The sequence below is a fragment of the Oncorhynchus tshawytscha genome, linkage group LG04, assembly GCF_018296145.1.
Source record: "Oncorhynchus tshawytscha isolate Ot180627B linkage group LG04, Otsh_v2.0, whole genome shotgun sequence".
In the NCBI taxonomy this organism is placed as follows: Eukaryota; Metazoa; Chordata; class Actinopteri; order Salmoniformes; family Salmonidae; genus Oncorhynchus; species Oncorhynchus tshawytscha.
This window is the reverse complement of record NC_056432.1, coordinates 42,365,905-42,380,473: the sequence shown is the minus strand read 5'-3', so window position 1 is coordinate 42,380,473 and position 14,569 is coordinate 42,365,905. Positions and strand designations below refer to the sequence as shown.

General features: G+C 41.3%; 1 protein-coding gene across 1 annotated transcript in view; it reads left to right on the top strand.

Annotated features, from left to right (window-relative positions):
• The window catches only part of ipo11 (importin 11), a 239,190-nt gene that overhangs the window by 81,845 nt on the left and 142,776 nt on the right, over positions 1-14,569 (top strand). The window contains exons 15-16 of the mRNA XM_024418169.2: positions 858-963; positions 10,459-10,585. Coding sequence (XP_024273937.1) covers positions 858-963; positions 10,459-10,585 — 233 coding nt within the window. The remainder of the gene's footprint in view (positions 1-857; positions 964-10,458; positions 10,586-14,569) is intronic.

Here is a 14,569-nt window from a genome sequence, read left to right as displayed (position 1 = left end):
ATTTTGACGGACGTTCTCATATACCGTAAATCTCACTGGATCCTTAGGAGATCTCATTCAGGGTTTGAAAGTAAGATAAAAGAGGAACATCTCCTGGGGATATTTTTTCGCCACTAGGACTTAACTCTAAGTCTAGAGGGTGTTTTGGACCACAGAATATCTAGATGAGTCATACCGGTATACAGGAGGACACACTGATATTCCTGTTATCCACATCCAGTGATTTACTCCCTAGAGAGACTAAAAAACCCTATCGCTCTCCTCTCGATCACTCTTTCATTTCGCCATCCCTCCTTTTTTAAATGTTTTTACGCTGCACCCCCCTCTCTCTCTCTCTCTCTCTTCCTCGCCCCATCCCTCTCTAGTTTGATCACTCCTTATACAGACTATAACTCCCTCTCTGGGTCTCATTTCGTAGAAAGACTGTCCTTGTCCTGATGTTGCTTCCAGTATGTGTCCTCCTCCCTCTGTGGTTGTTAGCACACCACAGGTTCTCCCAGCCCTGTTAATGACATCGTTTGTCCAACACACCACCAGTGTATTGTCATCAGCTGTCCACATGGTTTATAGTTTACTATTTCTCACGCTATAAAATCCATGTCTAGTGTCAGTGGGCTCTTCAGTGTAGTTACTCAAATGGGCTTAATGGATAGTCATACAAAACCGCTGTATCATAGTTTCTGTTTTGTTCCTTATGCCTCACGTTTTCTTCAATATAAAATGACAAAACCACAAATTTACAGCTCAGACTATTGGATATTCGATGGCAAGGAAATAGAAATAGATGGCGTCTTTCAGTCGTAACAGTATTTCATTGTTGAAAAATGTTTAATTTGTGTGTCCCTGTTTGCCCACAGTGTACAATGCAGTGGGGCTGGCGGCATACGAGCTGTTTGACAACATTGACTTTGACCAGTGGTTCAACAATCAGCTGCTGGGCGAGCTACAAGTGAGCCACCACAGGTATGTCATAAGTGTCATAATGGTGCATTATTAACAGTGAGGGATTGCATTTGTATAGGTGTAATGCTTTTCCAAGAACTTGGAAGTGCTTTCAGTGGGGCGTGACAACTCTCCTTTTACCCAATCCGTGAACTGGTTTCCTCTATTGTCACCCAATGACAGGAGTCATCACTGTTGACTCAATTGAGCTTCATTTAGTTAACCTCCATCCACTCTTTCTCCATCAATCAATCCATCAATCAATGCAAATCACTCTTTTAGCCAAAAAGGACTGTCACTTGGTTAGTAGTTGGTGTCACTACAAACATCCAGACTCAGGCTGTGATGACTCGGCTAAAAGAAGTGTGAGGGAGAGACAGTGTTTGAAGGAGAGGAGGAGGAGGAGAGGGTAGAGGTGGAATGTGTGATCTCATGTAGTACAAAGGAACCCTCTCGACAATTGAGTGGTCAAACACACAAAGGAAGTGATGTCCCAACGACGGTGTGATGTCACAGTGCAGGTGTGGTGATGTCACAATGGGGCTTTGATGGGGGAGGGGTTCTTTCCACGGAATGACAATGGCTCAAGCCTCTCTCAGCCTCTCTGAGACATCAAAGCACACAGACTTACTTTAGTTAAAGTAGCACCATCTGGCCTTATCATGTATCTGTGGTGGGTGAGCTGCTGCTCTTCAAAGAGGGAGAGTATTTTTAGTCTCTTCAGAGAATCAAGTCAGGTTGATAGACAGTATGTGCTCTGATGCACTTTTCAACAACATCTTTTTTTTTGTTCAGTTTCTTTTTTTGCTTGTAGTGAATTGGTGTGAGGGTCTGGGAGATTGTAGAGATGGTAGATATTTGGAACCGTTTGAAAAGCGAAGCACAAATATTGCTGTGGATAGAAGCATTTGAACATGGATCATTTCCTGCATTGTCCTTGAATGGAATTTCTCCTGTCAGTCGCTGTGAGCTACTGCTGCTTCAGACATCACGTGGCTTTGACAGTTCTGAGGACGCACAACGTGATTTGTTTTATTTTCAAGTTCATTTTCTCTCACATAGGATGCGTTTTACATGTAAACGGTATTTTAATATCATATAGTATTTAGCCTTCCGGTCAGTCCTGACAACGTTATGGTATTTTTCCCACTTCAAATAGCAATTAGCTATTTTGGAATTTTGAGTGTAAATTAATGATTATTATTTAAATAGTGAAATAATATCAAATGCCCATCCCAAACAGTTACATGGGTACAGTGCCTTCAGAAAGTATTCATAACCTTCAAATGATACCACATTTTGTTGTTACAGCCTGAATTCAAAATGGATTAAATAAAATAAAAATCTCACACGTCTACACACACTTCCCCATAATGACAGTGAAAATGGGTTTTTAGAAATGTATGTGAATTAAATACAGAAATATCTAATTTACATAAGTATTCACACACACACACCCCTCTGAGAGCTTTGTACATCTGGATTGTACAGTATTTTCACAATTTCTGTGAAGTTGGTTGTTGATTATGGCTAGACAGCCATTTTCAAGTCTTGTCATAGATTTTAAAGCCAATTTAAGTCAACTTTAAAAAAATAAAGTTTTTGTTTTGTGCCTTAATGCAAACAGGATGCATGTTTTGGAGTATTTTTTATTCTGTACAGGATTCCTTTTTTTCAGTGTCATTTAAGTTAGTATTGTGGAGTCATTACAGTGTTGTTGACCCATCCTCAGTGTTCTCCTATCATAGTCACTCAGCACATTTTTACTTCTTTAGGCTTGCCACCACACCCTTTTTTTGGTACATATACAGTTGAAGTCAGAAGTTTACATACATTTACGTTGAAGTCATTAAAACTTGTTTTTCAACCTCTCCATAAATTTCGACTGGGACATCTACTTTATGCATGACACAAGTAATTTTCCCAACAATTTTACAGACAGATTATTTAAGTTTACAGACAGATTATTTAATTTATAATTCACTGTATCACAATTCCAGTGGGTCAGAAGTTTACACACACTAAGTTGACTGTGCCTTTAAACAGCTTGGACAATTCCAGAAAATTATGTCATGGCTTTAGAAGCTTCTGATAGGCTAATTGACATCATTTGAGTCAATTGGAGGTGTACCTGTGGATGTATTTCAAGGCCTACCTTCAAATTCAATGCCTCTTTGCTTGACACCCTGGGAAAATCAAAAGAAATCAGCCAAGACCCCAGAAAAAAGAATTGTAGTCCTCCACAAGTCTGGTTCATCCTTGGGAGCAATTTCCAAACGTCTGAAGGTACCATGTTAAAACTTCTAAGGGCTGAGATCCCGCTAACGGTATTTATATGACAACAGCCAGTGAAAGTGCAGGGCTCCAAATTCAAAACAACAGAAATCCCATAATTGAAATTCCTCAAACATAGAAGTATTTCACACCATTTTAAAGGTACACTTCTTGTTAATCCCACCACATTGTCCGATTTCAAATAGGCTTTACGGCGAAGCACCACAAACGATTATGTTAGGTCAGAGCCAAGTCACAGAAAAACACAGCTATTTTTTCCAGCCAAAGAGAGGAGTCACAAAAATCAGAAATGGAGAGAGAATTCATCACAAACTTGATCTTCATCAGATGACACTCATAGGACTTACAATACATGTATGTTTTGTTCGATAAAGTTCCTATTTATATAAAAACATCTCAGTATGTACTTGCACGTTATGTTCAGTAGTTCCAAAAACATCTGGTGATTTTGCAGAGAGCCACGTCAATTTACAGAAATTCTCATAATAAATGTTGATGAAAATACAAGTGTCATGCATGGAACTTTAGATACACTTCTCCTTAATGCAACTGCTGTTTCATATTTCAAAAAAGCTTTACGGAAAAAGTAAACCATGCAATAATCTGAGTACGGCGCTCAGAGACCAAACAAGCCAAAAAGATATCCGCCATATTGTGCAGAAAACAGAAGTCAGAAATAACATTATAAATATTCACTTACCTTTGATGATCTTCATCAGAATGCACTCCCTGGAATCCCAGTTCCACAATAAATGTTTGGTCGTTTTTCAACTCATTATCGAACAAAACAATCTCAGATTTCCCACTTCCTGGTTGGATTTTTTCAGGTTTTTGCCTGCCATATGAGTTCTGTTATACTCACAGACAGCATTCAAATAGTTTTAGAAACTTCAGAGTGCTTTCTATCCAAATATACGAATACTATGTATTTATTAGCAACTGGGACTGAGTAGCAGGCAGTTTACTCTGGGCACCTCTCTGCACCTTACTGCCCCCAGCCAAAAGAAGTTAATCTGTACAAACAATAGTATGCAAGTATAAACACCATGGGACCACGTAGCCATCATACCGCTCAGGAAGGAGATGCGTTCTGTCTCCTAGAGATGAACGTACTTTGGTGCGAAAAGTGCAAATCAATCCCAGAACAACAGCAAATGACCTTGTGAAGATGCTGGAGGAAACAGGTACAAAAGTATCTATATCCACAGTAAAACGAGTCCTATATTGACATAACAACTCAGCAAGGAAGAAGCCACTGCTCCAAAACCGCCATAAAATAATCAGACTACGGTTTGCAACTGCACATGGGGACAAAGATGGTACTTTTTGGAGAAATGTCCTCTGGTCTGATGAAACAAAAATAGAACTGTTTGGCCATAATGACCATTGTTATGTTTGGAGGAACAAGGGGGAGTCTTGCAAGCCGGAGAACACCATCCCAACTGTGAAGCACTGGGGTGGCAGCATCATGTTGTGGGGGTGCTTTGCTGCAGGATAGGACTGGTGCACTTCACAAAATAGATGGCATCCTGAGGAAAGAAAATTATGTGGCTATATTGAAGCAACATCTCAAGACATCAGTTAAAAGCTTGGTCGCAAATGGGTCTTCCAAATGGACAATGACCCCAAGCATTCTTCCAAAGTTGTGGCAAAATGGCTTAAGGACAACAAAGTCAAGGTATTGGAGTGGCCATCACAAAGCCCTGATCTCAATCCTATAGAAAATTTGTGGGCAGAACTGAAAAAGAGTGTGCAAGCAAGGAGGCCTACAAACCTGACTCAGTTACGCTAGCTCTATCAGGAGGAATGGGCCAAAATTCACCCAACTTATTGTGGGAAGCTTGTGGAAGGCTACCCAAAATGTTTGACCCAGGTTAAACAATTTAAAGGCAATGCTACCAAATACTAATTGAGTGTATGTAAACTTCTGAACCACTGGGAATGTGATGAAAGAAATAAAAGCTGAAATAAATCACTCTACTATTATTCTGACATTTCACATTCTTAAAATAAAGTGGTGATCCAAACTGACCTCAGACAGGGAATTCTTAGTAGGATTATATGTCAGGAATTGTGAATAACTGAGTTTAAATGTATTTGGCTAAGGTGTATGTAAACCTCCGACTTCAACTGTGCATTTTACATATCACACTTTACATTTTACATACGTGGTACTTTTATATTTCCTTTTTTCATTTCACCTTTATTCAACCAGGTCGGCAAGTTGAGAACAAGTTCTCATTTGCAACTGCGACATGGCCAAGATAAAGCAAAGCAGTTCGACACATATAACAACACAGAGTTACACATGGAGTAAAACAAACATACAGTCAAATATACAGTAGAAAAATAAGTCTATATACAATGTGAGCACATGAGGTGAGATAAGGGAGGTAAAGGCAATAAATAGCCCATGGTGGCGAAGTAAATACAATATAGCAATTAAAACACTGGAGTGGTAGATTTGACAGTAGATGAGTGTGCAAAGTAGAAATACTGGGGTGCAAAGGAGCAAAATAAATAAATAAATACAGTAGGGGAAGAGGGAGTTGTTTGGGCTATTTATAGAGGTCCTATGTACAGGTGCAGTGATCTGTGAGCTGCATTTATATAGCAATCACGTAACAATAATACATTTCCGAACATACGCTCATTAATTCCACACCTGAATACTTACTGACTGAAGACATCTCAGATTTCTTTATTTGATTAATTTGTTAAAATTTCTAAAACCATAATTCCATTTTGACATTATGGGGTATTGTGTGTGTGTAGGCTGGTGATGAAAAAAAACATGTAAATGTAATCAATTTTAAATTCAGTCTGTAACACAACAAAATATGGAGAAAGTCGAAGGGTGTGAATACTTTCAGAAAGCACTGTTTATGGTTGGACGACAAGCTGACCTTTAAAGTTCAGATGGATAATCTTGTGAGGAAGCAAAAACTACTAAAGCTAAAGCTACTCAGTCCCCAGGGCCTTTTCTGAGGTAAGACTGCCTTCTCCTATTGTGCACCAGAGGCATGGAATAGTCTACAATCTATGCTTCACCTAGATGTATTAGTGCCCCTCAGTGCGTTTAAAACTGATGCAAGACTGTTCAGGAGGAGTGTAAATGTTTCCTCTAGGCTGGATCGTGTTGTTGTGCTGATTGTGTGGTGTTTTACATTTTGTAATGTTGTATTGATTGCTGCTGCCTTTCAGGTCTCCCTTGTAAACGAGACTGTCTCTCAATGGGCCTTTCCTGGTTAAATAAAGGTTAAATAAAGACAAATATATATATAATATGTCTCCATATCCAATGCTGCAACACATTCATGCTGTCCCCTTCTGGCCTTTGTGTGTGTGTGGGACATGTTTACATTGAAAGTCAACCGTTTTTTTTTGCTTCAATAGAGTGATCAGGGACATGCAACTATAGTGTTCCTTCAAATAAAATAAATTAGTGCAACACATTTGGCAGAAAATTGCTTCATTTTCATCAGATGACAACAGAAGTGCAACACTATTTGGCTGGCAGCCACACAAGTAAATGAGCGTACAATGAAAAGCAAGGTCTTTTTTGGCAAAAAATGATGCATGGCCATCCTATTTATGTTTAGGACTATCATAGAAAGAATGAAGCCAGCTATATTTCCTAATGTTTTGCTTGAAGTTAATCTAGCATTTTACCCGAGAAAAATAGGCTAGCTAAAAATTACAGTAAGAAGCATTTTAGTTCTATGTTTACAAAATGCAGCAAGATTATTATTTATTTTTCCTGTGTGAAATCAGAATTCTGTGTTTTAACACGACCCCTAAGTTTAACTTGCTATCTAAGTGGCTGAGTTAATAAGGTGATGGGACATCGTGTTGTGTTAGCTTTCTGCTGTGTTTGAGAAGTCAAAGCCCTTTGGATTAGTTATTTGTACAGCTGCCACTGCTATCTTGATTTCCTAGTTTTTTTTCTCCTCTCTGTTCTCGTCAGTCTGCTCCTCCCCCCCTCTTAGCAGAGCATGGCAGGCCTGTTGTCCTAGCAACAACAGACTCCACACAGACACAGCTTGTAGACATGCTGCTGGAGAGCCAGTACTGTTCTTCCTTCAGACAAGCATGCCTCAAAACTTTGTTCATTTGCACAATGTCTCTCGTTCATATTCGCTTGTAATTGTCTAAACGCACCAAAAATGACATTCGGTAGTTCCTGTCTATAGATGTGTAACTTTATGAGCTGGATTGACTTTTTTATTTTTATTTTTCATTTATTTGAATTTGCTCTCGTTAGCATATTTCATTGAAATGTTCTATTAATTGTGCACATTTTGTTAGCATTCTCTTATTAATAGACACCCCAATGGGCTTTTTAATTTTTTGGGCTCCCCCTTGTGTACTAAACTGGTAATACTGTAAATCCCGGGGTGAAGGAAGGACGGTATGACTATATGAAACTCTGGATACCGCCCAACCCTAGTACTGTTCCGTTTTAGTGGTTTAACGTGCAAGTCTGGATCTCAACCGATCTAGTTAGGATGCAACCTAAATGGAACTCAATCTTTTATATGTCATTCTGCCACTACAGCACTATATAAGGATTAGGGTGCCATTTGGGATGCATCCTTAGTGTGTATAGCTGAATTGTTTGCTGGTGTTTGTTAATCCGTGTGGGTATTTGTATGGTGAAAAGCAGAGCCAGAGAATTATGGAAGAAGGCATTTGGAATCAAGCCGTTCATTATCTGCCATCCGTACTGGGCGGAAGTATACAGACGTAAGAAGGTAAAAAAAAGAGAGAAATGCGGGACAGCGGAGACTGATAGGAGAGCGAGAGAGAGACCAATAGAGAGACCGATACTAAGAGAGACTGATCCAGCCAGGGCAGTTGCTAAAAGGCATCTGCTGCTTTCTCTGCTGACCTTCTTGTGTGGACGCTCAGACGGGCAGTGGTTTGGTACGGGCAAGGACAATCGTGTGTGCACGTGTCTGCCTCAACCTTGCTGTTGGCATTTCCCCCTGCCTGTGCTGCTCGGCCCTCTGGGTAATGGCTGATGGTAGTGGATGGATAAGACTGCATTGTGTTGTAGTAAAGGCCACCACATGTGGCATACCTGTGTTCGGAGGGAGGGAGGGAGGGAGAGGAATGATGCTGCAGAGTGATTAGACAGATCGGCGTGTTCTTAAAGGGCACCACATATGGCCCACCTGCACCCGTCACCTGCCAGCCCGCTCTTAATACTCACTGGGAGGGGTGAGGGAGGGAGAAAGCAACACCCATTTTCTCCTCTCCATTGAATTGAATACATTCCAGATCTGTGTCTGTTTCTACAGCTAGTTTACGACGCGTTAGCAGAGTGCCAAAAGGCCTTTGAGAGAGGCAGTTGTTTTTTATCAGACTGTGGTAGTCAGTGCTCACATGATGTGCCTGCCTGCATGGGTTCACGTCAGGATTTGTGCTTCTATAAAGGACTCTAGTGCCAACTCTGTTCTCCAGGGCCAGTGTTCTGATGTTCCGGTAGTTTACAATGCATTAGGCGTGCGATAATCGGCCTTGGAGCCTGTGGCGGGTCTGGTACTCTGAATCTGGCTGCGGTGGTTGTGAGCCATGAAGAGCAGGCCCAGACCCTCCCTCTGACCCCCCCCCCTCACCTAAACACTCACACACAGCCCTTCTCCTCTCTTTCTCCCTCATCTCTGGGCCAGCGGAAAGGAAATTTAACAGAGTTTTTATTACAGGTCATTAAAGGTACTACATAGGGACATTTAAAGATGCACACGGATGAGTATGGATTAATGAGCATTGAATTGAGCATTAAGCGATATTTTGACCTGGAGACATAGGTGTGTAGAATCCATGTCTACGAGAGAGAATTAGCTTTGTCTGTTGTATGCCAATGCTTGTCTTGACACCAGCCTGAACGACAGAAAAATATTGTTCATGCCTTTTTTATTTATTGTGTTCTACTTGGTATTCTGCTGTAAAGCTCTTTGACACTGTCTGCCTTCATAAATGTTTATGATTTAAGGTGAGTCGGTGTGTGATCGATGACCTGTCTCCACAGTGACACACAGTTTAAATATGAGTAGGTGCATCTGACAATGACTGTATCGAGTGTGAAATCACATTAACATAAGTATTCAGACCTTTTACTAAGTACTTTGTACTGAGGACCTTTTTGGCAGCAAGTCTTCTTGAGTATGATGCTACAAGCTTGGCACACCTGTATTTGCGGAGTTTCTCCCATTATTCTCTGCAGATTCTCTCAAGCTCTGTCAGGTTGGATGGGGAGTGTCGCTGCACAGCTATTTTCAGGTCTCTTCAGAGATGTTCTATCAAGTTCAAGACCAGGCACTGGTTGGGCCCCTCAGGGACATTCAGAGACTTGCAAATAAATGTATTAAAAATCCTACAATGTGATTTTCTCAATTTTTTTTCCGCATTTTGTCTGTCATAGTTGAAGTGTACCTATGATGAAAATTACAGGCCTCTCTCATCTTTTTAAGTTGGAGAACTTGCACAATTGGTGGCTGACTAAATACTTTTTTGCCCCACTGTGTATATATATGTATGTATGTATGTGTGTGTATTTATATTACTGTCAAAACACTACATGGCTCTAGAATTTTCAGATGTTCTTGTTCAGTGAAAATGAATTTGCCTTTATTTTTATGTGCTCTAATATTTTATGTAAGCCTAATTCAATTGCTGCTTATTCACCAGTTCCCTGTTAAAAACAGATCAGTGACATGTTAAGTGTCTTTCAGCCTACATAATGAGTGGGGGTGGTTTTAAGGGATGGGTGCTTTGCTACAGTACCTGCTCGATCTCTCTCTGTGTGTAGCTCTCCCAATCGGCGAACTAGCTATCGTTAGGTTACACTATATGAATGTGTATCAACGCCTCACTGTCATCTCCTCCTCTGTTTATCCAGAGGTGCGTTCTGTTCGCTTGATTGCTTGCAACTTCACATAGCGGAATGGTTTATACTGAATGACATGTTTCCCCAAAATGTTCTTCTATGTTTGTTCCCATTTGGTGGGTGTGGCGAGGTGTGGCTTGAAGCAACGCGTGATGTAGTTAAAGGGCATTGGCCATGCTGACAACCCACCACCTGACCCCTCCCCCATTTTTCAACTAGTCGTTCATTACTGCACCGTTTCCGTTCAATTGAACGTTACAGAATGTAAAAACGTACTGAACGCAGCCCTGGCACAAGCTGATTGGTTCTCCCCCTCCCTCTGCTTCCAGGTACAAGCTGATTCGTCGGCGGGTGATCTGGCTCATAGGTCAGTGGATTTCAGTGAAGTTTAAATCCGAACTACGGCCGCTGCTCTACGAGGTCATCCTTAACCTCATGCAGGACCCAGACCTAGTGGTGAGAGACACACACACACACACTAAAGAGTAACGAAAGCCATGATTAGGCTGTTAGACACAGTTAATATAGTGACTACTGATTCTTTAGTAGCAACAAGTGTTATTCACACACTTTACAAGGCAGGACAAATGGCCAGTTAGTTCTGCCGAGATGCCAGAGCTTGTTAATTGGAAATCTATGTTGTGTGAGCTTCAGGACATTAACTCCATGCTAACATGATGCACTTGTAGTACGCTAATTGCTAAGCTGCTCCTAATAAACTTTGCATCCATGATGGCTTACTTGGCTAATTAGCCTGTAGAAGTGATACTCTATACAGAGTGTCCTAGAGTCAACTCTGCTCTGACATGTCTCTAGCTTCATCTGTAACTGAAACACTGTTTGGAAGTCTTGTTCTAAACAGTCTGCTGAATGATCTTCAGAACTGATATTTCTCCCAAATAGACTTGAGATTGCCTCCATTACCCACAGTGCCCAATCACACACAGATCTCTCACTTGAAGAGAGAGAATTTCAGACAAGCATTTCCATGAAGAGGGTGGGTGGTTGGGGAGTGTTCAATAATAATAATTGTAGAGAGTTGCAAACTGAAGCTGGCTATCCACCCTCTGCTGCTGTGTCGGGCCTGTACTACTCACTTTTACTACTCACATGAAGGACTGTTTCCAGCATGGGATGTGTTGTCTGGTCCACATACAGTACTGACCTTACTCTACGTGAATTAGTTGGACAACACTCATGCATCACCCTTAACGTCCCTCTGCTCTGCACATGGAATGGTTCTCGATAGATTACTCACAGGCTAGCCGTCCAAATTATGTATACCTTCTGATCAATACTGCCTCCTTCAATTAGGGACTGCTGGGGCCCTGATTGGCGGTATTACCGTCAGAGTAATTGATGATAGCCACTCACGGTCTGACTCTGAAAACGTATTAATCAAACCAGCTACTGGTTATCAATAACTCCAGACACCAATAACCTGGTCCCCTGTCCAGTAACGTGAATGTTTTGTAACCAATCACCTCGTCATTCTGAACGGAAGTGGACCACTAATGTATTCAGTTAGGAAACAATTAACAGTATTACACATTATTCCAAAGTAATTATTAATTAAATAAAGTTATAAATACTGCCCTGTAATAAGTGTAATATTACTGCCTTTTAAGTGTGCAAGTAAAGTAATGTGCATGGTTTGGTAGACCGTGATCAAAAAGTGTATTTGAAATTCTGTCATTTGTTTGTGCATTTAGTATTTAGGGAAATGTTTAGAGGGAAAAAGAGTGAGAGAGATGATAAAAGAGAGAGGGATTTTTGCATGAGAAAGCTCAACACACACACACACACTGGACCACACACTGGGCATTTATCAGTGATATTTATGAGGTGAGTCACACCAGTCATAGATCTCCATCCCCTGTAGACAGCTCAGCTGGCTGCCAATTCCTCAGTCCTCGTCCTTGCTTTTCAGACCCATCTGATTTCTGCCCTGTTTACCAAAACCTCGACTGAAAATACTTCCTGGTGACATTTCTGATTCCTTCAATTTGCCAAGCCCTGCCTCTGCTCAGCGGAAAGAAAGTTCCCATAACCATTAAGGCTGCTTCACGCTGTGGCAGTGGCACTCTTCAGCCCATTGTGGCCCATTTTCTGTCACTCCGTCATCTGAGCTCTGTAGAATAGCAGGGTGAAGCTAGAGAAGGGCTGTAGAACATCTAAAAAAAGAACTGATTTCACTGACGTCTTTAGTGAGCATCGTAGTTATTATCCATGCTGTGGGATGTCTGAGTTGGTATCGCTTACCCACAACAAATGAACGAAATGGAGGTGATTGCCTTGACTGCAGAAAGGGAACACAGACGCACAGGAAATCGATCTTCCGAGGTGTATAAACTGAACAGAGATGGAGATGTGAGAATCGAGATGTTCTTATTTAAATGTCGTTGTCTGCTTCTGCCCGGTAACAGGGTCAATTTGCTGGCCTTTTCATGCCCACCTTTTAGACCAGTGCTTGCCAATCCGAGAATGCAAAAGCTCTACTAGGCCTATTGCTTCTCCCAGCCGGTAGATGTCACAGGAATGAAAGGAAATGCAGTTTATTCTTATCAGTTGAATGGAATCTCACTAAGGGTGGCATTCAGTGTTTCTCAAGCAGCAGAGCAAACGTAGGTATTACTCTCAAGTTATATGCACCAAGCACGTTCATTCTTTTCATTTACTGCCATAGTGTCAAATTGTCGGCCCGTATGCCGTCTTGTCAATATAGGCGCCGACTAGTATGAATTCATCAAATGTGCAATGCATGCTCTATATACAGTTCACAGAGACAACAAATATATACACTTGAATGATTGTCAAGGCAGGGTTTCAAAGTGGTGCTTTCATTAAATGTTTTTTTGTTGATGACCTTTGGACTAGGCTATTCAACTGCTGGGCCGATACTGTGTCAGAGCTTTTATTGACTGCCCGCCGTACTTGGTTTAACATTAGCAGTGAGATTAAGGCCCTACGCTCTCTCACACACACTCTCCCTCACACACACTCCTGCTCAACTCTTGTCACTGACAGCAGGTTGTAGTCACTCCACTGTTCCACTCCGGCCCCAGACTTGTTTTCCTCTCCTAGGTCTAATCATTTGTTTCTGTCGTAGACGTGAGCTTCATCACATTGGCAGTGGTAGATTACACAGAGGAGACAGTCAATAACACTGGACATCTTACAATTCCCCATGAAAGTGACACGGCAACTTCAGTATTCTCAAGTCTTCTCTTTTCACTTTTAGTTTTGATTATTTTATTTTTGAACATGAAATGCACTATGCATTATGTGGGCTGAATGCTGAAACGACACAGAATAAAAAGTCCCGTGACGGTGGTGACTGTCCGTTACTGCTTAGCACTTATTAACCATCACTTATTCACTTGAATAAAATATTTCAGTTGTGTATATTACGTTTTATTTGATGATTTATTTGATGTTTAATTCCAATTCATTATCTCATCACCATAGCACTGCTGCCTATGCTGTTGACAAAGTCACAATTTGAGTAGTTCTTCAAAGTAAATAAGGCATACTTTTATGACTGCTGAATACCAACTAACAATCACTTACATAATCTATTTTCAGGAAGAGATACACGACATATACAAAAGTATGTGGACACCCCTTCAAATGAGTGGATTCGGCTATTTAAGCAACACCCTTTGCTGGGTGTATAAAATCGAACACACAGCCATGCAATCTCCATTGACAAACATTGGTAGTAGAATGGCCTTAACAAAGAGCTCAGTGACTTTCAATGTGGCACCATCATAGGATGCCACCTTTCCAACAAGTCAGTTCGTCAAATTTCTGCCCTGCTAGAGCTGCCCCGGTCAACTGTAAGTGCTGTTATTGTGAAGTGGAAACATCTAGGAGCAACAACGGCTCAACCGTGAAGTGGTAGGCGTCACAAGCTCACAGAGTGTAGTACTTAAGTCATATTTTCTCAGTTGCAACACTCCCTACCTAGTTCCAAACTGCCTCTGGAAGCAACATCAGCACAATAACTGTTTGTCAGGAGCTTCATGAAATTAGTTTCCATGGCCGAGCAGCCACACATAAGCCTAAGATCACCATGCACATTGCCAAGCTTCGGCTGGAGTGGTGTCAAGCTTGCAGCCATTGGACTCAGGAGGAGTGGAAACACGTTCTCTGGAGTGATGAATCACGCTTCACCATTTGGCAGTCTAACAAATGAATCTGGGTTTTGGCGGATGCCAGGAGAATGCTACCTGCCTGAATGCATAGTGCCAATTGTAAAGTTTGGTGGAGGAGAAATAATGATTTGGGGCTGTTTTTCATGGTTTGGGCTAGGCTCCTTAGTTCCAGTGAAGGAAAATCTTAACGCTACAGCATACAATGACATTCTAGATGATTCTGTGATTCCAAAACAGTTTGGGGAATGCCCATTGCAGTTTCAGCATGACATTGCCCCCTCAC